Raw genomic sequence first — 27504 nt, 5'->3', positions numbered from 1 at the left:
GTCGGCAGACATTGCGTTGTGGGTACTATGGCTCCGGGGCACAGAAATCTGTCCATGTCACTGGGCTCGGAGGTGCATCAATTCTTGGTCCATCCGCTTTATTCAGAGATCACACATCACATCTTGAAGCGAGAGCCCCAAAGGCAATCAGCTTAGCATGTTTAAGTTTTAACTAATTACGGACTACCGCGCCAGCTGACACGATAAAATCAAGACACCACTGTACACATCAGCATCTCGTCTCGCACCGGGTTGTATTATGGGTGGGTGGCAGTCGGACACCAGCCCTGTCAGATGAATGTGGTTTGGAGTTTAGCGAGATGACCTCCTCTCGACAGCCTTGAACCCTGTAAATTCCCTCTGATATCAATGGTGGGTGGCTATTAGACATGGGAGACTTTCTATGCATCACCTAGGGCTACATCTGCCTGAAATTGAATGAGAAATTATTTCACTTTCTCTCTCTCTCTCTCTCTCTCTCTCTCTCTCTCTATGCCTGTGAAAGAAAAAAATTAAAGAGCAGAGACACAGAGCTGACTTGTGGTTTTTGTAACAAATGTGTAATTCATTTGTTTCCACTGTTTCTAATTTAATGGAGGTTGAGTAATTGCATTAGGAAGCACATTGTGCCTTGTTGTGAACTGATGAAAGCACATGTAATACTTTTGATAGGCAAACAGAGAGGAGGGAGTGAAGGAGAGAAAGAAAAGAAAGAGTGCTCGCCTTTGATGCGCAGCATTTATTTGCTGAATTATCCTCCCTTTTACAAGCATCTTATCCCCAGTCACAGGCAGGCCAGGGCCCTTGTGATATTGCTTTATTTTGAGGAATTAAGAGAGGTGGCGAGGAGACAGAGCGAAGCAACCGCTTATTACATTACCACTGATAAGATTGAAAGGCAGAGAGAAGAAAAAGAGGAGGGGGAGAGAAAGACAGAGAGAGCGAGAGACAGTGGAAAGTGTTTTGTTGTGGTGTTATTAGATTGAGCCGCTGTTGGCTACAGAGTGGAACAACAGAGGGTCCAAAATGCAGGTGGCTGTTAACAGGGTTAGCCTCTTGTGTTTGTGCGCATCGCATACAAGTGTGTGTTTGTGCACGTAGCAGCCGCGACATCGAAAGCCCGTCACTCAGAGCGTTGGGGGAAGGCCAAGAAGAAGCGATGGCCAAATACAGCCAGATGACAGAGCTCCCAGAATCCTCCTCTGCAGCATCACGGCCCCTGTGGCAGGTAAGATCTGTTAGAGCGAGCCACACATTCACCGAGGACAGAAAGCATGTAAACAGGAAGTGACATACCCTTAATCTGTAAAAGGGTGGTCTCGCAGGAGAAGATATTGATCCTGAAGTGTTTACAAATAACCACAAAAAACAAAAGTGAATGATGTAATTTTGTGAAATCCTGTAACCTGTTAGAGTATCCAAAAAAAAAATCCTTTATTTTCTAGATTTTCAAATTTTGCTCCTGTATGTGCACACGCCTGCGCAAAGGCGCATATATTTGCAATACAGCGCTGACTAAAACAGTTTTCCTTATACAGCGTGCTAAATACGTAGTCACAATATCACTATATATTGACACAATGTATTTTTACGTAGCATATAAAGAATCTTTTTTCTGTGGGGATGGTGTCTTTGGTTTTTGCAAAATAAGTAGGAGGAAAAGGGAGCCTTTAGAGAAGAAAAAGGGGGGAACAGAGTTAGAGGAGAGAAAAGATAACTGAGTAGGAAAGAGAGAGAAGGGGACTGCAGCTTTAGTGGTAGCATCACCAGCTGTGGGAGGAGTGTGCTGTTGTGTTGCATCTGGGGATGAGGCTGCCATGCCACCGTGCTGGCTTAAAGATGTAATGAATCTTCAGTCGGGGGCTTTCCTTCCAGGGTGACAACTGGCTTTGAGGAAGGTTGTAAATGCAGGGGAGATTGTGGTATAATTCCTCAGACTGGCGTTTGTGCCCCCCAGTCACCATTCGATTATCTCCCAAATTGCTGTGTTTCACTGAGATAAAGATTTTTTATGGCTTGCTGACTTGAAACAACTAGCACAGGCAGAATAGGGGGCAAAAGAGGGAGAGGGAAAGAGAGAAAGAAGAGAAAGCAATGGCCAAACCTGCCACGCATAGTAATTTCCTTTGGTAAATGACAAAATCTTTGTTTATATGACATTTCCCTAAAATCACTGCAGCGAGATGAATCTGAAATATAAAATGTCACATTTGGCATGCAAAACTATGAAAATATATTTCTGTGCAAAATTCATGGAGGCATTTAATTTAGAACGTGTTTAATAACTAAGGCAGCCTGCATCAGTAATCCTGCCCGGAGGTCCCAAAAAGATTGTCATATTTATTCTCTCCTTTCTTCACCCCCCCCTCCTTCATTCCAAAGCCAAAAAATTTTAAGGGTAAATGTTCATTGTTAATTAAGATATACTAATTAAAATGAAAATAATTAACGAGAAAGCTTAATCTCTGAATATTAGCCCATACTTAGAAAGAAAGGAAGTTTTTGTATGTGGCATTTCCTGTCTCTATTAAGAGTGCATTTTGTGTGATCAGTCAATGTGTGGAAAGCCCTGAAAAGATATTTCAGTGAAAGGACGGCCGCTTGCCAGCAAAACCACGGAGGATCCCTCGCTGGAGCCTTTGATCTCATCTGTAGGAGTGCTGTAATGTTATGGCACTTTAGGCACAACTCAAGCTCGGGGCAAACAAACCACCTCTGATATGGAAAATTGGCTCACTTCACCTTTTACCTTCACCTTGCTGTCTCGACTGACTCCTGTGATGCCTGTGCAAGCATGTGGGCTTGATAATAACAATGCTTACAAATTGGACACCGGTATGACGTTATTATTTTTTATTCCAGTGCTTCTTTATGCTCCTTTCTCCTCCTCCTCCTCTTCCTTTCTTGTCTGCATGCATACATCTCGTTCCAGTGTGGGGGTTTGGAGGTCTTCATCCCCTCCTCCCAAATGTGAGATGTGTGGGCTAAACGGCTTTGCCACCAATTATACTAATTTCGCTTCTGCCTAAATTGTTTTAGTTGTTTTGGTATGCAAAGATGCTCACAGAGGGGAGATTGCGGGGCATTACTGCAGGGCTCAGCACACACACCCCTGCATTGCCTGGCAGAGCAATGGGGATCACCAGCCCTTGCTAGGTGAACGTGTGTGGTGCGTGACTATGAAATAGCAGGGAACAATCTCAGGTACAAACAGCACTGTGTGAAAGTGCGTGCATATGAGTATAGACACTAGCCCCTGAGTGATGCTATATCATTGATTGGAACTGAGGTCTTTAATTGCCAAGCATTCAGAATTTGCCCCTGGCGACTGGTTAACATGGTGTAAATTTGAGCACATAAAATAAATAGGAATTAGAAGTTGGACCTTAGATCATGTCAACACTTATTTAGGATAGGATAGGATGATATGTTGAGTATCACTGTGCGAATTGTATTGTGGATTTATTTACCTTCATCTGGCAGCAGGATTAGGTCAGGAGAGCTGCTTAAAACTTCAGATGGCAGCTTACAGATAGGTTACAAGTAGTTAATATTATAGCAATGTATCAGTAGTCTCATGGTAACATAACTATAAAGTTGTATTACCCGACAACTTAGCAAAGTAAGGACCAAATTTTGTGCCATCCTATGCTATAGGTTGGTAGATAAACAGTAAAATCTTGATGTTAATGCATAATTATTTCAATATCAAAAGACAATTAATCACATAATATTCTGTATTTGCAGCGGTATATTGTTGGCATGGTCACTTTTGACCATTAATACACTAATCAGGGTGAGTATTATTTACATATTAACATTCATCTTGATGCATGCTCAATCATCCAGGTAAGTAAATCTCCAAAAGTTGATTCTGTTCATCTGGATGAACATCAAAAACATTACGTCGAGATGAACAGAATCAACTTTTGGAGATATTAACATTCAGCCATTTTTGCCAACGTCATATAGATTTGGTTGCAATGGCCATGTACTCACAATGCTGTTCTTAATATAACACCCCTGCAATGACACAAAAATACTAGCCAAGAGTAGAGAATATATTAACAGAAACACAGAATATTTTCTGTGTTTCTGAGTTTCTGTGTTTAAATCTTTGCATTTTAGCAACAAAGTACTAACATGTGTGAAATATAGTGTGGTGGGGGGGGGGAGTTGCAATCCAGCTAGAAGCCTGCAGTAAATGATGTTATGATGTGAATAAGCAGAAGTAGATGGAGTCAAACTATAAGCTCAACTTTTCTTCTAGTTTTTTAAAAGTGGTATATTGGCTGATATATATATCACCAATAAGACAGTTTCTCCTGCTGGTTTTCAAATAATTATAAAATATGCAGTTACTGGTTAAATAAAATAAATATATATTTTTAAAAAATGACATGTGCACATAAGAAAGCTTATATTCCGGCTGGTTGTGGTGATCTGTGATTGCTATCAGGTGGCTGCAGTGCTGCTTCCTGTTTGATGTGTGAAATCAAAATGGCAAATGCTGTAAAGTGGCTTATGGTGCATGATGTCACATCACACACACACCAACATGCACATGCTCCACAGGGTCTCATACTTTCCAGACTCCCTTGCAAGTGCCCCTGATGGAACATGAACTCATGAGTGGAGTTGCTGTAATCTTAACCTACACTTAAACTAAACTCAAATATGAATTGCATTGAAATTTAGAAACAGCACATAATTACATTGTACAGGTTATTACAACGTTGCCATGCAAAGGCAAGCAATGGGCCAAATTTACTGTTTGTGCTAAAAAAGTAAATAAATTGTGACTAAGGGGTTTCTGTTTAAACTAGATTGACTTTTCATCCACTGCTGTTCAACAGATGCCATAGGACACAAAAGGCTAAAAAGTATCTACATTGTCGTCTGATTATGTTTCATTAGAACAAAATAAAAATGACTGTCTAGCCTGCTTAGACTATTACTCATCCTAAGCTCTGAAACAAGGCACATGTCACCAAAGCAAACAAAGGCATTTGCAAGTGGAATGATGTAGCCTGAAGGTTAACGGGATAATCTTAGTAACACAAGGATGGGGTTTTTTTTAAAACCAGTCGTCTGAATAGGGAATCTAGTTTCGTTATCAAGGAATGCTGGTATTCCCTTGAGCAAGGCCTTGAGCTTTAAACGCTGAGGGATTGAATGGAGATATGTAGATAGGAGATTGTGACTTTACTGAGCTTGTCTTTAGTGGAATCACATTTGAAACACCTGTAATCTGAGTATTTATTTTTTGAGAGATAAAAATGTAATTCTTGTTTGAAAGATATACTCGTATGAAGGTTTTTAGTTTGTTTGTCCATCTGTCTGTTTGTTTGTTCTAATGATGTTGCCACCAGCATTAAAGTAAGGACAATATTTAGCTTACATGATAAATAATACAGACGTTAAGATGCCATTTGGCAAACTCCTCAGGGGGTCTCATATATCCTCAGCAGTCAAAGACACTGTTGACAGGCAAAATCTATTAATATAATTATTAATTGCCCCGTAGTTTCCTTAGCATACAATAATTTATATTTATATTTAAGTATAGAGAAAAGCTGTTCAAATAGAATTTGACAAACTTTATTTACACTCACAGTTATTTACAAAGTTACAGAAGTCTTGGTTCAATAAGGGTGTTGATTAAATAACAGTATTTTCCCTAAGAAAATATTTTTATAATCACAGTTTCCACGAATAAAGAAAGATAATAAAATCAAGCCTGTACTTTTTTGTAGGCGGACCAGAGGACTGCTCCCCAGCCCGTGGAGGTGTGTGTGCGTTGCCTAAGAGCCACGAGGGACAGACTTCCCAGGGGTCTCTATACTGTCAGAGTGGCACTTCACAGCCATCTAGGGGGTCCGGCTCTGGCCTGGTGCAGTAAGAAAGGGCAACATGTTTGGGCAGCGTCTACTGAGCCCACTGAGCATCGGGGACGCTTCTACGACATTGACCTCCACATTAACCAGAGTCTGTTCATGGTAGCCACAATTTCACTTTGTATAAGCTGTGTTTAAGCATCAGGGCAAAGCATGGGGTGTGCTCTAATGGGGTGATATCCACTGAGCTCTGACAACAACAAAAAAGTTTCAATTTTAGTGTCATACGTCTTTTCTCTGTTGACAATAATACAACAACACACATCAGGGAAAATACACACAATCTGTCCCTGGTTGTGACTATTAAGTGTTAAGAAATAGTATAAATATAGTACAATTTTGTTTTGCAGTTGACAATTGGAAAACTTGAATTTTATTTTTATTTTTTCAAAGAAAAATGGAACTAAATATAAAATACATCTTTCACCGGGAAGCAATTTTGACACTGAGGAGGCAAGAAATTATATTTATAAATTGGTCAAACAATAAAGCTGCACGTGCTAAAAATGACAGAAGCTACAACACTGCATTTCTGGTGCTATTTCAGAATTTCTCTTTCTTCTTCTGCCTTTATTTTCATCAGCTGCAGTGAAGATGGAGCAGTTTCTACACTGAAAGGGTTATGAGAAGTTATATTACTGTAAAGGCAGCGTATGAAAATATGTCACACACAGCCTCTAGGTTTTTCTCTAGGGATCCCTATATGAATAAAACAACAACTTCTCAAACATGACATTTAATCCATGCATGTAAATCAAATCCAATATCAATTATTCATTCATATAGAAGAAATAATGTTTTATTGGAATAAAAATGGAGCACAAATGGAATGAAGCATTTCGTTTCTTTCCTGTGTGTCTTTCAGCATCTGCCACATGCTTGAGCCGGATCAAGGCATATAAAAGCAAAAATAGAAAAGTTAGGCAGAACTGACAAAAATATGTATTTGAAACATATTTTTAAAAATGTCAGCCTACATTTCCATTGCATAATAGATGACTAAATATGTTTTCCCGTTTGGTTCTTTTATTGAAACAACACAGCAGATTACATTAGATGAAATTATGCACATTTTACAACCCCTTTCCTAAACCTTTGGATATGAAGGAGCGGATCTTCTATATAAGCTGTGCTAATCTTTAAAAAAACCCACATACTTATTATAGATGGTCGATATTGACCAGTGGATTAGAACTCTTTGGTTTATTCATTCAGTGATGTGTGCACGGTACAAAAGATTCACAAGCAAAACCTTAAAACAGAAACCACTAAATGCAGTGTCCCTCTTGATCCCATAGAGTCTCATACAGGCTGAGAAAGCATTTCTTCACTGTTGTGATGGCAACTCTAAAGGCCTAGCTGGAGCATTTAGCACATGTGGACACTGTCAGCGTGCTGGTGGGTGTATTCACTGAGCTAGAGCATTCTGATAATATTGTCACAAGCTCCCATGAAACATAAAAGATGGGGTAAAATCTGGCACGAACTGAAAGCAAAACCTGGGCTCTGCGTCAGAGGTAAAAAGAAAGAGGAAAAAGAAAAAGGTTTAAGTACAGCATGGTAAATGCCTCGTGTCACTCTGCCTTCCCTCCTCTCCTCCCCAAGCCCTCAGCTGTGCTTTATAGACAAACCAGTTGTTGTTGTCCTCATTGATAGTAGTTGGAACGTTGATCAGATTTGTCTGAGACTACCAGGATTGGCTTAGCTGGTTTTCTCTCCGTCTCTCTCGCCTCTTGCCCACACGATAGCGTGCGATTTCAGTGGAGCTTGCAGTGCCTTCTAAGAGGAAATGAGGAATTAGTGATGGTAGGAGGAAGCCAGGAGCTTATTTTCCTTTCCTCTTTCTCCATATCTCTCTCCCACTTTTTTTCATTCACCCTTTGCTTTGTGTGTCTGGGTTTGGATTTAGACAGAAACAGTGCCGCTTAGTTTTGAAATGTCTTGGATATGCAGAAGAGTGGGAATGCTTGAAAAGAGTTGAGAAGGGCCGAGACTCATTTTAGAGTTTTATACCGAAAAAGGAAAAAAAAAAAGATCCACATTCTAATTAAAGAGGGGAGGAGGGGAGTGGACAGGAAGAAAATTAGGAAAGATCCTTGGAGGTATATGAATTTATTCTTGTCTTTTCCACTTTTTAAATCTTTTGTCATGTGTTGTGCTTATTGCTAAAAGATCACTTTTTATCAGTTTACTGTAAACTGCACAACTGTAGCCGTTAATTTCCCCTCAGCACTTTAAAAAAAAAGTCAACCTGGATATTTATAATAGTTTAAGTAGATCCTCCATAAACAGAGGAGCAGAAAAAAACTCTGAAGCATATCAAGTCTCACAAACCTCTCACCACATACGCACATATGCCCACGTGTCTACACAAAGGCACTGCGCGCGCACGTAAATGACTATTTATGCAGGTCACATTTCTTACAGTAAATGAATAATATGAATATCCTCAATATCTATAATCTCTGATATTATTCCATAAATTTATGTCCTGAGTCAGACACTACTACCCATCATTTCACAGGTGCATACCAAAGGCTGATTTACAGGGGGGGCGGGGGGTTGAAGAGAACGGGATACAAATGATTTATGTGTTAAAACAAGTCCTCTGCATTTTCCATTACAACTAATAAAGGGATAAAATATTTCCACCCAGTGATGGATGATGTCGCACGCACCTCACTGTCAGTTCATTTTTTAAGCAAACCCACCGTTCTCTGGGTAAATAAGAATGTATGTGTTTTCCATTGACTGCTAACCACTAACAATTTTTGCTTCGCGCAAGACACCCTTGATATTATCAGTCTGATTGATGATGGCTTCTCTGAATCACAAATTCGGTAACTGTCAGCTCACGCTCTACAACAGCAAACTCGAGTTGCCCTCTTCGCAGTGTTTGATGCCGCAGTCTTTATCACGCCGACATCTCCTTTTAGGCAATTTTCTGAGCTCGATGGGTTAGAGTGGCAGTTTAGAATGATCCTAAAACAGCAGATAAGTTACGGGAGGATTCAAGTGTAGGATGTAGATTAAAAGGCAGTTAGCATGAGATACTCTGCTGTTGATGTGTCTGCATGTGTGCATGCGTTAATGCATGCGCCCTGGAGGCATGTGCGCTCAGCTGACTGAAACTGTGAGCAACTTTCTTCTTTCCTTATATTGCTCTGTATGTTTATCCAGGTCTTACCTTCCACCTGTAATATCATCCCTTCCATGGTGCTGGTTTTCCAGCTGATCACAGCACCGGGAGACAGAAGTCACGTCAGCTCTGCGTTGGCCTGGGCAGCATTTCCTGCTTGTGGGCCAAGTCTCGGTTTGGTCGAGGGCAGGTGAGTCAAAACCACTGTGATGAACAGCAAAATGATCTTCACGTGTTTCCCTCTGTCATTCTGCGAGTTTCCCCCTAACTCAGTCCAAAGACAAGTTCTTTAGCTCAAGCGTGTTAGTTTTTAGCATGTGCACCCTGCCTCTCTGCCCCCCCAGTTACCCCAGATAGGATAACTGGTAATGAAAATGGATGGCTGTAATTCATTTTCAGAGAAAATACCTGCAGTCCAAAAAAATGCAACCTGCAACTTTTATGAGTGTTTCTCATCAACATTTCTTTGTACAGTGACAGGTTTCTGTTATGTGCACAGGTTCAAAACGCCACTGGTCAGGGGCGAGCCCAGCACACAGCTGGACCAGTTTAAAAAGATTGAAGCCCTCATCTCCTCTGATCTCGACCACTGGCTGTGCAACCTGTATTTTCAGGTGTGTGTGCAATTACGAAACCCCTTGTTCACATGTTTGTTTTGATGACGCGAACCTCTCGATTATTCTATTTAAATTCGTAATTGCGGGCAGGTACAGTATGTGCGTGTTTATTTTTTGGTCTCAGTTATAAACCATGTGCTTGTGTGTGCCATTTTTTTGTGTCTTTTTCACTCTGATCCTCTTCTTTTATTTGGAATGTTTAGGGGGCAGAACGGTGGATCTGAAAAGATGGGGGGTGGATTTTTGGATTTTCAACGATAAAAAGCTTTTACAGAGAAATTGAAAATTGGCCCCAGAGAGCAAACAAGAACCACATCTTTACCCAGCAATTCTGAAAGCATTAGAGCTGATGCATTGATTAGATTAGTAAACATCTTAATTGAATTAAAAACCAGAACAAAGCTCTCTGTCTTGGATTTGCTTCTTTATTTGTCCCTTTGACTGTGACATGTTGTTTGTATTACTGCATTATCATTACTGTTGGTACGGTTGCTTTGATTGCTGTGGGATATTTTTTTTGTATCTCTGCATATGCACAGCACAACAACAAGCACAATATTCTTGTCACATTTATAGATTTAATTGAATTGTTTTACTGCACACTTTGACAAATGCTAGTAGTTCTCTGTGCCTGCAGTTTTGAACACCTGTAATGTTATTCATACAGCAAGATGTTCTCCCACAAACAATGATGATGCAATGGAACATTATGCACATAACTACTGATTATTACAAGCTATTAATGTTCACTGAACACATATGCAGACCTCTGACACACGCAAAGCAGGCCTGTTCCTCTTCTGGTTTCTTGTGTTTTAGGTAAAGAGACTCCCACCTGGAGCATCTCGGAGACCAGAGCACTGCATCACTCTATCGATCCCCACTTCTAAACAACCTATCATTCCCCAATCTGAGGTCCACCAGAACCAGCTGCCACTCCAGCCCAAGCCCCCATCGCAGCACCAGCTCTGTCCTCAGCTCGTTCATCCCCAGTCCCAACAGCAGCCCTGTACAGACCCCAGCTGCAGAGCGGGAGATCCCTCTGTGGTACATTCTCACCGGGGGTCCCCTCTCAACCTGTCAGCTGATTCTGCTTGCTCTTCCTCATCTCTGCCAGGTAGGGCTCCGATGTTACAACCCCCAACTATGCCACAGTGTGGAGAAAATGTCACCCTAATGTCACCAACACTGGGAAAAGAAGAATGACAGGCCTCCCTTACAGCAAAGCTCCACTGAGGTGAATGTGCTTGAGGGTAGGGTTTGGTAGGGGAATGCTTGACAGACAGACATTATATTTGTTTTCTCAGTTAGATTATGTGTAAAATATATAGACTCTAATGTTAGTGTTAGCATAGGCAAAGTATCGTGCACAACATTAGCAGAACCTGATAGTTGACAGACATTTAGATAAATAAAACCACCACTTCAGCAAGCAAACAAAAACCTGGCATGTAAAGTGCTGGTTAAATAAGTCCAATCAAGCTAGCTATCGGTGAACAGTGGTTAGCCTAGCTGCCATGATTAGCACAACAAAGGTTTTGGAATTTATAACCACATTTTCTTCTTTATATTCTGTGTCCAGCTGAGCCAAACCAAACATTTTACATGCTTACATGACCTGGAAGACACACATTGCTGTGTTTTGCGGTCTGGCTTTGGTTCACTGTGGATGACTAACTTATAATTACCGAGTTCGAGCTATAAAAAGAGCTATATAGCAATTTTCTGCCAGTTGACTGAAATTCCTTCTTTAAGTTCAATACATAGTAGGTGCTTACATGCTGCAATGCACTTCTGATTACCATCTTAACTTCATCTGCCTTTTTATCCACAACTCACCATTTCAATAACATCCGGTTAGCTTTATTTTATATGATTTCTCCTTAGGAAGATAAGATATAAAACAGATGATGAAATTTTAGATTTAGTTATGAGACTTCATCTTGGTTCAGTCTTTACTGTTGCTTCAAGTCAAGGAGAGGCTTTTAGAGTTCGTGTGTTCCCTTATGTATGTGTGACCTCTTCCTGTGTCCTGTAGTTACTTCTTTAAATCTTAACACAAGCAAATCATGTTTAAGTGAGGGATGGGTGCTCCTTTGCTTCCCTTTTACAGCATGCAGAGATAATATCCTGTGTCATACAACGTAGGTATTAAGGTATCCTTTAGCTACGTAGGAGAAATGTTTTTTTATGGTTTCCTTGCTTATGTGGTGGTCCAACCCAGGTATATTAGTAGAGGGCCCGGGTTAATATAGTTTTTGCTTCATTTCATTACTGAAATGGAGTGAAGTGATATAAGTATGAATCTTACAATGTCCAAAGTTTGAGCTAAGCGATAAAAATGCTGAAATCACATATTTAATCATAACCACATTTAATTGGGGCTAATGATTTTGTTGATAATAATAATGATAATATTAGAGTCCATCTCCTTATTTTAAAAAACATACTAGTTTTAGTCATCTAGCATTCTGGCCATTGCCACAAATCAAGTGCAGACTCATTTGGTATTGATCCTCAACAAAGACGACCGGCTAGCTTCTTTGTTATTAATACACTGGCCTTTTTTTCCTTTTCTCGCTTTCTTTCTTTCTATTTTTTTGCACGCACAGCTCATCTTTATTTAACAGTCCTCAAAAGTTTCTGGGGTGCTCTGCTTTAAACATCACACAGGCTTTTTAATTACAAATGAGTTGTGACAGGTCTGCTGGGTAGCACCCTGGCCCATTTTAAACGTGATGCCGGCTGACAGCTTGGCAGTGTTCTCCCAGCAGTGAAACATGTGGAAGAAATTGGTCTTTTACATTTCACAGCTTGTCGCTTCCTCCGCTGGCTGACCTGTGACCCCCCACAGAGATCCTAACGCCCACAAGGGAAGTGTCCCCAACGAACTGACTGCCTTTCCAGAGAGAAAGAAAGAGAGCGAGGGAGGGAGAGGAGCACTCACTATGGGAGATTTATGTTCTGCCACACAAGGCAAAAGGTACCAGGTCTCTTCACCGCACACGGCTTCAAACTCTGGCTTGCACGCAGGCAGAGATGTCAACACACACGCACTCGCGCGCACGCACATTCTCACAGGTGAGGAGGTTGCTTGGGAAGTGAACCCAATCCGCAAGTGAAATAACGGATCAAAAGGTGTCCTGCACAACACCTCATCTGCGCCGTTCCCTAAGCCGACCTGACGTTTGTGCCTCATTTGCATACAGATCCGTTCATGTTGCATTACCTCTGGAGCGAATTATGGTGTTCAGATGGGGTGATACGTCAAGGTTGAATGGAGCGATTGGATGGACAACTTTAACCTAGCCAAAAATGGAAATCCAATTCAGCAAGGAAAAGAGGAACGAATTACCCCCCTACCCCACCTCCTTCTCAGTTTTTAGTCAAGTCTGAGGGTTTTCAGACATTTCTTTCCTATTTCATGCCTCCCTGTTTCTGATGTCTTCTGCGTGGAGCTCACTTTCTCTCTGCATGTAACGCCTAGATTTTCCTCATTACCCATTTGTCTCTGAGTCAGGACAAGTATATGGAGATCTCTTGTCATTGCGATAATCTGCACAGTGCAGAGCTTGACAGTGAGACTTGAAGATTGCATTCCTCGGGCCTTAAGTTAATTAATCCCCACAGAAGAAACACAGCGTTGGTGAGGTGTCTATACGGAACGAAACCTGACATCCCAAACCAAGATTATAACTCTGACGAGTTTCAATCAAAACAATTTTATGTGGGCATTAATGTGTTTCTGTTTCATATTATTATTATTAGCTATCGGATGGTAATAATCTGATTTACGTCAGTTGACTTGTCCAAGCAGAACGGAGTGTATTTGGCTTTTTACCGCAGTGATCGGCTGGAGGCACAATGGGTTAAGTGACCTTTCGCATTAACTGAATGATCCAGTTAGTATGGGTTTACTTGAACCCAAATGACTAATTAGATTAGCATCTTGTTTCATGATAGCCTTTAGTGGATCACTGTGAGCATGCAGATGAGTCTGCTGTAACTATGACACTGCTTCCTTTTTTTTCTCTCGTTTTTTGAACTCATTTATTTATTTTATCCCACAAAGGCATCTTAACATCCATCCCCTTGAGCATAGATGGTGATTTCGAGGATTCCTCATCTCATCTCTCTTTTGGAGCATTGCCCTTTACTTTCAGGATGTTTTTTCCCCCCTCCAGGCCACTCCCAGTCATCAGCATTTCAAACCGCGATGTTACATCATAAACTCTCAATCAGCCGCATGCCACTTCCTGATGATTAATTCGACAACGTTAATGTCCAACTTCCAAATGTATGCAGAAACACACATTTAAAGCTTTACTTTAGTATAAGCAGACTGCATGGGACAAACACAATGGAAGGTGAATTCCCAGAAAAGTGAAGGCTGTGTTTGATTCAGCAGGTGCGATGTAGACAGATTTAACCTGCAAGACCTACAGAATTTACCGGTAACTCCTGATATAATGGCACATAACTATTTAGACATTAGTATGCACTGCAGTGTTTGATAGTCATTAAAATGCAATGGATTACAAGAAAGAAAGAAAAAAAACTTGAGTGAAGCAACAATAAATCTGCACCGTATCATAGCAACCTCAACATGAGAGCCTGACAGACTCAAGGGTAATCCGTGAGTTGCTAACCTTCGATTCCTCTGTAAATTTGGACCAGTCATCAGGCAATTAAGGGCCTAGGTGAACAAGAACTGCCATCTCAGTCTGGTTCCATCTCACCAGTAACACAGTGATGGGGTCTCGACGGTGTTACAGGCCTCGGGCTTTTCTCTTTACTTGGCCTGTTTTTGTGTGTAAGCAAGAAAGAAAAGAGGCGCGTTGAGTTATGCGTTTTGTGAGGTAGACTCTTACATTTCTACCCTGGAAAATGTTTGTCCATATATGCAAGTTTCTACATATTAATATCTTTGCCTTTTTGTGTGTGGGTGCATCAATACAGAGTGTGTGTGCGTGTGTGTGTGTGTGTGCAGTGGATGAGTATGTGTTCTGGTCTTATAGCTCAGAGCACAGGGGGGAAAACAAGGAGTTTGTTGTTGGCCTTGGGTGCCCAGGGAGGCTGGAGTTGTGGCAGCTCTAGCACTCTGAGTTCATGGACGTAGCCTTTAGCTGTCAGAGCTGTCGATGCTGCCTCCGCACTGATTCTCGTTCCATAGCGTCTGAGCGTAAGCAAGTGGGGCCTAGTGTAATAAGTTCGTGTTTGTGTGTGTGTGATAGTACAGTCTCTGAAAAGATCCTAATCCACGGTGGTCCAAGTCTGTGAGTTTATGTGGTTGATGCTTCAGCTAATAGAGTATGAGGGGTGTGTGTATTTGTGTGTGAGAGCATTGCATTGTTCTGACTCAGACTGTCTGCACATGAGCACAGACGTAGTGCACAGAAGACAGACTTCTGTCCAATGTAAACTAAAGTCAGCAGTGTCGCTGTGTGCTATTTAATCCGACTATGCTTTTTAAAACAAGGTAGGGTAACATCCTATAGTTTACAAAAAGATTCTTTGATTTTTTGACACTTGAAGACCTGTACTTTTTTATACTCTTTATACTAAGACACACCAATTTGACACAACTTTAAAATCACTTGTCTAATATTGTGCAAGTTCTTTTCATGCCACCAAACCAGTTCTAACCAGTAAAAACTGGCACAGAGGATGTCTGAAAGTGTCCCATGGTGTTTAGATCCTTTAGTTCCTGTGGTTTGCAGGGGTGGAGTCTCTGTGCATACTATGAATGCTCGATTGGATTGGTAACAAGGGAGTTTGAAAGACCAGGTATATTTCTCAGGCTCTTATTCTCCTTGTTTGAGTCATTACTGAGCACTTTTTGGCTTAGAGTCTTCTGGAGGGGGTCACTGAAACCAGAAAGGGCCTGGCCTGCAGTGACTAACAAGAAAGAGAGCAAAACATTGCATTTAACAAAGTGGTCAGTTCTAGTCACCTGCTGTTTTAATCTTGTGGCTGGCAAGTGTGTTTATCCCAAGCCCTGATGTGACCACACAACTGAGTACACGGTTATGTAACGTCTTTATAATGTAGAAATAAAAATTTTATCCTGAGAATAGAATAACTATAACACCAGGGCAAATGTTTACCAGCAAAGGGGTGGTAATTAAAAACTACATCAGTGTGAAATCTGATTTCAGACTCTGTGAAAAATAGAGGTGAGCAGAATCTTCCTGCCATTTAAATGCAGTAAAAATTTAGCTGTCAGGAGGATTTCTGATGTGTGGCTAATATTTAAGTTATTATTACTGATATATTTAATCCCACAGCAGGAGAAAAATTATATCATTGCTGAGGCTTCCATATGTATTATATAGATGTGATTGGTTCCACGGGGGGAAAAAAAAGTTTCACATAGTGAGATTTTTACATGTATCAAGCTAAGGTTTACTTAATTGCAACCTCCAGGCAAAGCAGGAACCCTTTTTTAAATTCTGTGAATGTTAATATGCTAAATAATGCAGATCTTCGACTCTTCAAGCATGAGACACACATCTGGCGGCTTACCATTTAAATTACAGCAAGAAAAAAAATGCGAGACAGAGAAAAGAGAAAAAGAAATGGAGGATGAAAAACACTTCAGAAGAAGGGAAATGATGGGAAAATGTGTGAAAATGTATCATAACCAAAATTTAATTTATTTTTTGATTTTTCATCATTTGTAATTGCATATATATCCATATCTATATATCTTACTGTATCTCCCTATATATTTTTTCTTCCCCTTTTTTTATTATATGTGTATTAATATTACTCAGGCCTGAAATTATAATGATAAAGTGTGGTATGCAAGAGAAAACAACCTTAAATATTCTTTTCCTCTTTACACTTACTGCACATTATTTCTCTTTTGGGCGTGCAGACAAGAATTTCTCATCAGGAGCCATTTCTGGAAGCACCGGAGAGAAGAGTGATCCATGCAGGGAGAAAGCAGAGGGTGGGAATCACTACAAGGTAACACTGTGATTTAAGGGGAAGTGTTCCCACCCTTAAAATGAGCACCCTTTCTGCTTTCCCCTTCCATTCCCTCCCTTTCCTTCCCGCCCCTCTCTGCGGCCTTGCGCGCACCTCCCCGGCTTATTATCTGAGATTTGTCAAAATACATTTCACACTAACAGGTATTTTTCAGCCTTCAAAGCCAGTTTTGATCTGCTTGACAAGCCAAAGCAGCTCAAATTGTGTGAAATCAGCAACGCTAGCCAGGCCTCGCCTTTTTTTCTTCTTCTCCAAACCGTTCTAAACACGCCTCTTCCTGGGCTACAGACGACTTAAGCTAAATTAATCAAAGCCTGCGTGTTACCTGCCATACTTTGAAGTGGTAATTGCAAAATTACTCCATGTGCTGATCTGGCATTGCTGCCTCCCGGTCCGCCCCTTCCATTGTGCCTCTGCTGCGGCCTTTTGTTGTTGTGATGTTATTGTTGAGGTAGTTAGACGCCTATGAACAACATCAAGCCTCCTTCTCTCAAACACATATACCCACCACCCTTTCTTGCCCGTCTTTATTCCTACTAACCTCCTCCTGCTGATGTACAAGAGGCTCTTTGGACCACCATTAATCAGGGATGACCTGTTAAATAAATGAGTTTGTTGATATGAGGTTTTATATCTCTGCAGCCTCTGCAGACCATGTTTTTCCTTCCCCTCTTGGCCTATCTTTAAAACCTTGCTAACTCTGTCAAATGTCTTGGTTGGAACCCAGTTGTCTAATGATTAAGTGGAGTGATCTCCAACCTGCCCCAGCCTGGAAGCGCTAGGGATCAGATTTCAGCCCTTCAACCTGCAGTGCAGGCCTAATTAAAATGAATTTTCTCCAGGCGACCACTTTGCCCACAGGGCAGGAATTCAGCTATATACGGAATCCACTCTTAAGGTATTGCATTAAATTTATTGTGTGGAGACACTGGAGAACATTGTGGTATATCTCCTGCATTTCCCCCCCCCCCCCCGGTCTCTCTGCCTTTTTCTCTCACTCTTTTCCACCTTTTTATTGTGATCATCACTCTGGAATCCAAGCTTGCTTTGGCAAAGATTGCCCTATGAAAACGGATGGAGCTTTTATGGGACTCTGCCCATTTACTACTTCCTGGGCCTAGTTTATCTCAGAGGGAGAGACAGAGAGGGATGGAGGAAAGGGAAGATGAAGAAAAAAATAAAAAATAAAACGGAGAGAGGTAGAGTCAGAAAGGGGTGGAAAAAAGAGGCAGCTTGCTTATTCCAAACTGTGGGTCTCATTAACATACATCAGTGTGTATTTCACAACTTCAAGCAGAAAGGCACTAAGCCCACCCAAGGGCAACACAGGCAGGGCTGACACGGCCAGGGAAAGCAAGCCGTTAACATGTTGGCGGCTTAACAAATAATATCTGCTCCCAAGTACCTTAGTGAAAAATTTAAAACCCCACTTCCTAACTCCATTTGACTGTGTTTATGACGATGACAGTAAACGACTTGTGTGGAAAAAAACAGTGCCAGCTGCTCAAATATCACATATTTAACGCCACCATCACTGTACGCATGTTTCCCAAATGAACTCAAGTTGAAGGATGGCATGCCGTATGCGATTTTGCCGTCATTCTTGTCTCGTGTCAATTGAGGCGCGGGTGAGATATAGGAGAGGCTCCAAAGCGCCACGCACACTGTCACTGTCACCGTGTGCATCCCCCAAGATAAATTCAGAGGCCTGTTTCCTGCTTTGATTACAAATGACATCCGCATGTGTTCTCCCCGATTTCTGCTCCTCACAGAAGAAGCCAATCAAGAAGACAAATAGCTGTGGCCCCAGCATGAGCGGCAGAAGTGCACCGCCTCGGCAGGCAGACAAACAGAAGATGCAGCCTTCAATGGAGAACCTCTCCGCGGAGGAGATGGAGGAGTATACATTCTCCCTACAGTAAGTCTCACCACTCATTATCCCGGCTCAGCCTTGCAAAATTCAAATGTGTGGGGGAAAGAAAAGAAAAAAAAGCAAAAGAAAGAAAAACGTGGGTGACAAGTGGTTTCTGTGCCTCACAGACGCTGAAATGTACAGCATCAACCAGACAGACTCTGACAACAAGACGTGCCTAGAACACCTCCTTAACAGATATAGATAAAGTAGTCGAGTGTCTTTCGAGGGAAATCCAAATGAGTTTGTATGTGGTATAGCTTAAATCGCATATAACTCAATTTTAATTTCCCAACATAAACAAGGCACACTCAAAGCAATTTCCAGAGCCTGGTGGCCTCATCTGTCCCGAAGGAAAGGAAAGCACTCCATAAGAATTTGGTGAGGAATCACAGAAATTCAGCTGCCCACAATACTATCATTTTTATATTTGATACTTTCAGAAGTCACAAGTCCTCTTTTGTCTGTTAATTAAATCTGTACTTGCCTACATTTGACTTAGATCTCAAGACTGCACAATCAACAGTCAGTGTTTCTTTGTGCTTTGCTTTTCAGGACAAAATAATCAGTCGTATTTCAGCTAATTTGCTTTGTGACAGTGTCGCATTTAAAGCCAAACCAAACGCTGCTCAAGCTACAACAATAATGTCCCCGTGAATTTTTGTTGTTGTTGTCTCCCAGTCCTCTGCAAAAATGCGTGGAAATTACATTTCATCTTTATTGTGGCTCACAGCATTTGATTTTAATGAGAAAACAAGAATGTATGAAATACAAACAGAGCGCCGAATTTCAAACACCTCGGCCAAATTTGCTAAAAGCATCCAGGTAGCACCCGCATGCCCATGGAGCATCAAAACAGACTGAGAGCAAAATTGCTTATTTCAACAAGAAAAGTCTCAGGTATTTGTTTTTATTTGAATGTCAACTAAATTGAGGGGAGGAGATTACCATTACTGCACTGGGGGGGGAGAGTAAAGACAGCGAGAGAGTCTACTGTATGTATGTGCAAGAGAGACATAAAGCGAGCGCTCCCTGGAGATTTAAAAGTACCCATGTTTCCTCATTTCTGGGAGTTTGTAATTTATAGCTGCTGGTCACATATTAAACAAGATCAGAGACTACTCCCTGACATCTTCTGAACATACTGAGGGAATTCAAATGATTACCAGCGTATCCTGCCAACAAATGACGACATAGAGACTATCTTGAGGGAAAGTGAATACAAAAAAAAATAAAAAATGAACACAGAGCCCGGGCAGACTGCGCACAAAGGGACACAATTAAATGGTTTTCACGATTATTCATAGTGCCGCTTTTTACCTCTGAGCAGTTGCTGGGTTCGGTGAGATGAGACATTTCTGTCAGTTATAGGTACGGATTGTATTGAGTTGGAGACTCGGCTGTTCCCTGATGCCCTGTGAAGGTGCTGCTGCTATTGATTTCATCTTTACAAGCACACACATTACAGTATCTTTGAGCTAAAGGCTGATAATTTTATTTTATTTTTTTGCCCTCACCTAATCAGACTATTAGAAAGATACAGTGGCAGTGCTGGCTTTCACAGTGACGTTAAAGACGCAGCAGTCTCTCATCTGTCTCTCCCGCTGTGTTGTTTGACTTATTCTGGGTTTGTCTACATTACCTGAGGACTGACAGAGATGCCGACAAAAGGGATTATTTACAGATATTTTTTTATTTATTTTGCCTTAATGATGTCATCTCGCCCCGCGTCGTCTTTTGGCATTTTGGGAGCTCGGGTTTTTATCTCTGTGTCTGTGTTTATGTGCATCTGTAGACGAATGTGAGAGACAGAGGGTGTGTACAGTATTTTTTGACTATGCAAGCGAGTAGAGTATGCACACACACACACACACACACTTGCCTGTATATTCTTGTATTTTAACTGAGGAAAGGAATCATACTGAAGTGATTGAGGGATATTACTGCCATCTATTGAGCCACAAGAGACTGAGCTCATTGAGATTTTTATAAGGCATCCTGACACAAACGTGCAAATCAGATGCTCATGCATTATTAAGCAAAGACTTTGAAACAGTAAGATTCAGTTCAGACAGTTGGAGAATCACACGAGCGGTTTAACATAGTGCATTCATTTATGTGTCGCAGTCAGGAGCACTTTATTCATCAAGTAAAATAAATGCAGCGCGATGAATTGGAATGAAGTGGGCTAATGTCTTAAAGAGATCTGCAGTATGTATGGGACCTGTATACAAGTGCTTAGACTGTGTGTGCGTTACAGGTGGGACTGTAAATTAAATTAAAAAAATTTTTTTTTTTAAATGTATCAACTACATAAAAACATAATACTGATACAAGTAGAACCAAGTTGACACGAATGAAAACTACTAGAGGTTTTATGTAAAAGTTTTTTTTATTCCAAATGGTGACAACGTCATCTACTTTGACAGAAATACTGCAAAGTACATCTTTTGGGAGGAGATGTTTCCAATGGATATGATTGTTTATATATTATAGTACACACATGTATATTTTTTATTTAAAGTCTTTGTTTCATTGGGTGAGGATCAGGCTTTCTTGTGTAATTGTTTTCACATTTCCACGCTGGTGATCTAAAAAGGCATAGAAATAAAAAAATAATAATAATGAAGTTGAAAATCAAAGAAAACACTATGCTATGCACTTTTTTTTTAAAAACTGCAGGTATTGACAATTGCAAATTAGTTCTGGGCAAATGAAAAAGTCTGAAAACATGTCAGGAATGATCTTTTTGTCAAGCGTTACTGTGCCGCTGATATCTGTTTGAACACGCTTGAAAGACTCCAGCCGACCCTCCAGTTTATTTGATGTCTACAAGTGTAATTTTCAATACTCCTCTTTTTTTCTCACAGAATAGCACTGAGCAAAATCAAAGCACCTGATTCAATATGGCTGTTGTAATTCGATCGGGCCAATTTAATGCTTTTGGTCGAGGATAAACATGCTGAATTAATTTTACACTTTAAAGACTACTTTACATTTTGTGTACTCAGCACGGTGATGAGATACTAATGGTAGCTCACATTCGACCTGTGCAAACCTCATCATGTGTGATATTGACGAATTATTACTAATAATAATAATTACTATTAGTTGTTATCTGATAATATATACCTTCTTCCTATGTAGTGTACCACATACTTACATGATTATTATCAAATTGCTATAGTGTCGTATTATACCTCATCAATGTCACCCAACTGTTTTTTTTTCCTACTCTCGTTTTGAGGAGAGAAACCTGTTTTAATCAAAGTCATTCTCATATAGCAATTAGATCTAATTAGTCCAATTATCAAGATTCTAATTACACTGAAATATATCCCCTAAATCTCATATCAATTATAGTATGTGTGACTCGTCCTGATCGGGAAACATGAAGAGCGACAGTGAAGACAAAGCTGTGTTGAAGGTAGCAGAGAGCGTTTTCATTCTCTGGAGGACAACTGGCTGCAGAACTGTCCCCATCTGTCCCCAAAGCTTTTATTACAAAATGCTGTTTGGTCATCTGGGGATAAATGTCGCTTAACCTTTATCTAGTTGTTTCAAAATCTGAACTGTTTTGCTGCTAATTATGATGCCATGATTAGTTACATGCTTGTTTGTCGTCTCAGTTAGATAAGTTGAATGAATAATAATAAATACAGTTTCAGCTGTTATTGCTGCAGCTATTAAACACCACCGTTAAGTCTGGACTCAAGGAAGGAAGAAGCCACTGCGGTGACAGTGAACTAGATTAAAGTTAGGTTGAACTTTTGGTAGCACAGTAGCTCATATGCTAATAAGTCTCAAACAGGTACACAAATCCACACACACACACGAAATCAGGAGCAGACCTTGATTGTGTAGCACAGTATGTTGCTATAGTGGTGGAGTGTTATACTGTAGGTGCACTGGAAAACACACACGCACACACACACACACACACACGCACACACACACGCACAGCCTGCTCTTGCTGTGGAGTCAGAGGGAACACACTGACCTAATTTCCCCCAGTTAACTCGCCTCGTTGGGGACCAACGTTCCTCTCCACCCGTTTCCCCCAACCGAGCCTATAGGAGCGTCCCTGATGTGTATCTCTGTGTCTCTATCATTCTGTGCCCTCCATCTGTTTGAGTATGTTTCCTCGCTCAAATATAAGATTCCAAGTTAAGTGTTATTCTATTTTACGTGTTTATAACAAGGGTAACGTGCAACCCCGCAGTGCCGCACGCCTGGGAAAGACCAGCAACTGTCGTGGAGAGAAAGAAAGCTGAGCCTGAAGTTGTGTACAGAAAAAAGGCAGAAAAACACCTGAAATAACACCCAGTTTCAGGCTGTCAATCCTCTGCAAACTGCAGCTACGAATCACAACTCTGTGCAAGGGTCAATAAATTCTGATGTAATACTGGTAGGATAAGTGGGTGGAGACATGGTGGTGCTAGTCACCCCTCTCTAGCGCTTTCCAGGGCTCTTTCCTGTACTGAGAGGGCAGGGAAGTGTCTGCGCTTCTGCATGCCCAAGTACCTGCTTGCATGTGTGAAAGAGTGGCCCCTGGCTACCACGGCCCGAGTGCACATGTTAGGGGTTTTTTTAGTGGCCAGACGTGCCCTGGGTCACTTTCAGATCTCACAGACACATACTCGCAAAATCAACATGCCGCTTCCTTTATGGAAATCAGAGCTGTCACATCCTTGACAGACTAACACTGCAATATGATTGGTTAATTCACACTGATGGTGTGCATCAGTGGGCGCATACTGCGGTCCCATTGGTGGTCTGGGTCAAATGAATGCGCTTCACACTGACACGTGGGAAAGAGGGGAGGTGTCAGATACTGAAAAGTGGCAGGAGCTATATGTAAGAATATATGAGTAATCGCATATGATTTGTGCATGAGGCCTTTGTGTGCACTTGAAAAAATAGAGCTAAGCCAGAGATGGCACTTAACTTACGCTCTTCCTTTTTTCTTTTATATCTGTAATCACTAGTTCCCCAGCGTTATATAAACACATAACTCTTCCAGAAATTACAAGTTTTACATGCAGCTATGTAACAGCCAATGCACTGTAGCACAAACATGCACTAATGGACTGTGTCCTGTGCAAATAAATGTGAACTCTTAGGAAAATATTACTGACAGGCAGCTCTGATACTATAACTGACAAGCTCTCTGGATGCCGATGTAATCAGAAGTTGCAGTTGCCTACTGCAGCGTTTGTATATATATACACTGAACAAAAATATAAACGCAACACTTTTGTTTTTGCTCCCATTCCCCATGGGATGGACGTAGAGACCTAAAATTCATTCCAGATACACAATATAACCATCCCTCCCAAACAGTGGTCACAAATCAGTCCAAATGTGTGGTAGTGGGCACATCTGCTATATTGAGATAATCCATCCCACCTCACAGGTGTGCCACATCAGGATGCTGATCTGACATCATGAGTAGTGCACAGGTGTACCTCAGACTGCCCACAACAAAAGGCCACCCTGGAATGTGCAGTTTTGTCTCACAGCAAAATGCCACAGATGCCACAAGCAATGAGGGAGCGTGCAATTGGCATGCTGACAGCAGGAATGTCAACCAGATCTGTCGCCCGTGCATTGAATGTTCATTTCTCAACCATAAGCCGTCTCCACAGGCGTTTCAGAGAATATGGCAGCACATCCAACCGGCCTCACAACCGCAGACCTCGTGTAACCACACCAGCCCAGGACCTCCACATCCAGCAGGTTCACCTCCAAGATCGTCTGAGACCAGCCACCCAGACAGCTGCTGGAACAATTGGTTTGCACAACCAAACAATTTCTGCACAAACTGTCAGAAACCGTCTCAGGGACGCTCAACTGCATGCCCGTCGTCCTCATCGGGGTCTTGACCTGACTCCAGCTCGTCGCCGTAACAGACTTGTGTGGGCAAATGCTCACATTCGATGGCGTCTGGCACGTTGGAGAGGTGTGCGCTTCACGGATGAATCATGGTTCACATTGTTCAGGGCAGATGGCAGCTGAGAATGTCCCAGTTCTTGCATGGCCAGCATACTCACCGGACATGTCACCCATTGAGCATGTTCGGGATGTGCTTGACCGGCGTATACGACAGCGTGTACCAGTTCCCACGAATATCCAACAACCTCGCACAGCCATTGAAGTGGAGTGGACCAACATTCCACAGGCCACAATTGACAATCTGATAGACTCCATGCGACGATGTGTTGCACTGCATGAGGCAAATGGTGGTCACACCAGATACTGACCGGTTCTGGGTCCCCAGACCCCCAATAGCGCAAAAAACTGCACATTCCAGGGTGGCCTTTTGTTGTGGGCAGTCTGAGGTACACCTGTGCACTACTCATGATGTCAGATCAGCATCCTGATGTGGCACACCTGTGAGGTGGGATGGATTATCTCAATATAGCAGATGTGCCCACTACCACACATTTGGACTGATTTGTGACCACTGTCTGGGAGGGATGGTTATATTGTGTATCTGGAATGAATTTTAGGTCTCTACGTCCATCCCATGGGGAATGGGAGCAAAAACAAAAGTGTTGCGTTTATATTTTTGTTCAGTGTATATGCATGATGTCATCTGCACACGTTTTAGCTATTATTATCAGCAATAAACAAAGGTGGAGCAGGCCTGACAGGCATTTACCTTCTTCTTATATTTGCTTGGAGACAGTTACAGTTATAGTATCTATAAAAAAAACATGATCTTTGTTAATCCATATTTGTGTTGAGGCTGGATTCCTTTGAATGAAGCATTTGAATCAATAACAAAACATTACATCATTGAACATAATTGGCCCCCATTAGTGGTAATGTATTGTAACAAAGCCTGGGATTGGAAAAAAAGTGGTTTGAGAGTTACAGACTCCTACTCCAAAAGGCATTTCAGGCCACGTCTTCAAGTCAAACATCATCTTTGCTTTTTGTCTTTAGCACTCACTTAATTGATCTCTGCGTACCCGCACAGTTAGACTCTATAGCTCTTTATTATTTCCTTTCTTCCTCTCCCTCCCTCCTGTTAATTCTGTCTTTATCTCACTTCTCTGCCTCTCATTTTCTCCATCTTTCCCTCTCCATCCTGTCTCTATCTCTCTGGTGACAATGTCCTGCAGTTATGAAGCAAGGTCAAAAAAGTGAAATCCATTTAAATACTGATGCAACTCTCTGGAGGGCCATACATACATTCTGCAGCACCCGTCCCTGTACACCTCACACAGATTGCTGAATGGATGGATGTGGAACATTTATTTGTTCTGCATTTATCGCTTATTGTGTTGCACATCCACTGGCACCCATATCTGTATTTTCTCAGCGCCCCCCAAAAATCTAGAGAGAGAGCGAGAAAACAACAACCTGTTCTTCATTGTTGAGCACAAGGGTGGTGGTAGTTGCACCATGTGTGTGTGTGTGTGTGTGTGTGTGTGTGTGTGTGTGTGTGTGTGTGTGTGTGTGTGTGTGTGTGTGTGTGTGTGTGTGTGTGTGTGTGTGTAGCACTCGCAAAGTCAGTATGTGTTTGTCCATCCCAGGTGCATCTGCATTTGAAATGTTTCCACCCTACTTTATGGTGCACCAAGGGACCTGCCATTTCCATTTTTAATTCCCTCTCGTGCTAAGTCAGGCACTCCATAAAAACGCCACATGTTGCTCAGCAATGAAACAGCTACCTCATTTATGCATCTAAACTATTCCAATGTGTGCGAGGAGGCCAAAATGTTTTTGCAGGAGGAGTTTAGGCAATGCAAGAGTCAAGTTGCTAAATTATGGCTCATGATCTAAGACTAGTTTATCCACAAATATGAGATATGAGACGGTTACATGGTTTGACTTGTAGAGCCGTTGTTATACCTCTCATCTATGAATGTATCATAGATATTTTTACTTTTTAAAATTCTGTTGTCCATAACTTCTGTTTAATTGCAAGTAATTGGCTTGATTTTTAATTCTGATGTGTACAGGTTTTATTACATGGCAATTGACTCCAAATACCTGCCACTGTGCTCCAGTTTTGTCAATGGAGCTCGTTTAGGGTATGTATATACTCTTTGGCAGATTTGCAAAATAAATAAATAAATAAATGTGCTTATAAAACCTCAACATGTTAAGGTAGTTTCACTTGGAAAAAAATAAAGCAAAGAAAAAAAACAAATGAGAGGAGGGAGTACGAGAGAAAGAGTGAGCACAAAGTTGTATCCGATGCATTTTTTTTTTCATGCTTTCTGATTCTTTTTTTTCCTTGTATAAATAAAAGTTCTCACAAGATGATATAAAATGACTCAATTATCTAAAAGCCTTACAGGCACAGAGAGATGCTCTGTCCAAGTTGTTATTGTGCACACACACATACACGTTCGAGGTGCTTTGGAAAATGATACCGGCTTAGAAACCAATAATTATCATTTAATACATCTTGTGGGAGCGTGTTTCTTTATGGTTTCCACTTTGTAAGCTTCGTGCATTATATTTGGCCCACCTGTGCAAAGCACTGCTTCAGTGCCAGAACTGCAATAAACATCTGTACTTCTGCATGAATAAAATTTAAAAATAAATACGTTTGTTCACATAATTGAAATGCATACACGTGAATTTTATTTACACAAACTTCTGAAACTTATTTGGCAGTTTTAGTTAATAATTCTTTATTGTGATTTTTTTGCACTCGCATTATAGATCTCCTACAGAACTAAAGAAACCACTTGCATGAAATGCAAAACAGCTTCAAGAACTTTTCAAGCTTTTCAGGATCACTTGCATTAGAGTCAAATGTCAAAATAATTATTAGTATTCAAATATAACTGATAACATCCACTTCTTTGGTTTCCAGGGACAAAAGGCAAAAAAAAAGTGTTAAATGAAAAGCAAGACATAAGAAGCTGGAGCAGTGATGGCTTTGGCAGCGATTCAATTGAAACAAGTAATAATCTGTTGGGG

At 41.2% G+C, this 27504-nt stretch overlaps 1 protein-coding gene across 1 annotated transcript in view; it reads left to right on the top strand.

Moving 5' to 3' along the window:
* ofcc1 (orofacial cleft 1 candidate 1) overlaps positions 1 to 27504 on the top strand; it is a 75776-nt gene that overhangs the window by 12635 nt on the left and 35637 nt on the right. The window contains exons 10-16 of the mRNA XM_026180920.2: positions 1102 to 1228; positions 5757 to 5999; positions 9078 to 9226; positions 9536 to 9650; positions 10473 to 10770; positions 16534 to 16625; positions 18419 to 18564. Coding sequence (XP_026036705.2) covers positions 1102 to 1228; positions 5757 to 5999; positions 9078 to 9226; positions 9536 to 9650; positions 10473 to 10770; positions 16534 to 16625; positions 18419 to 18564 — 1170 coding nt within the window. The remainder of the gene's footprint in view (positions 1 to 1101; positions 1229 to 5756; positions 6000 to 9077; positions 9227 to 9535; positions 9651 to 10472; positions 10771 to 16533; positions 16626 to 18418; positions 18565 to 27504) is intronic.

Source organism: Astatotilapia calliptera, chromosome 9 (genome assembly GCF_964374335.1).
Source record: "Astatotilapia calliptera chromosome 9, fAstCal68.1, whole genome shotgun sequence".
NCBI lineage: Eukaryota > Metazoa > Chordata > Actinopteri > Cichliformes > Cichlidae > Astatotilapia > Astatotilapia calliptera.
The sequence above is the reverse complement of the archived record's forward strand: the minus strand, read 5'-3'. Positions and strand labels throughout refer to the sequence as shown.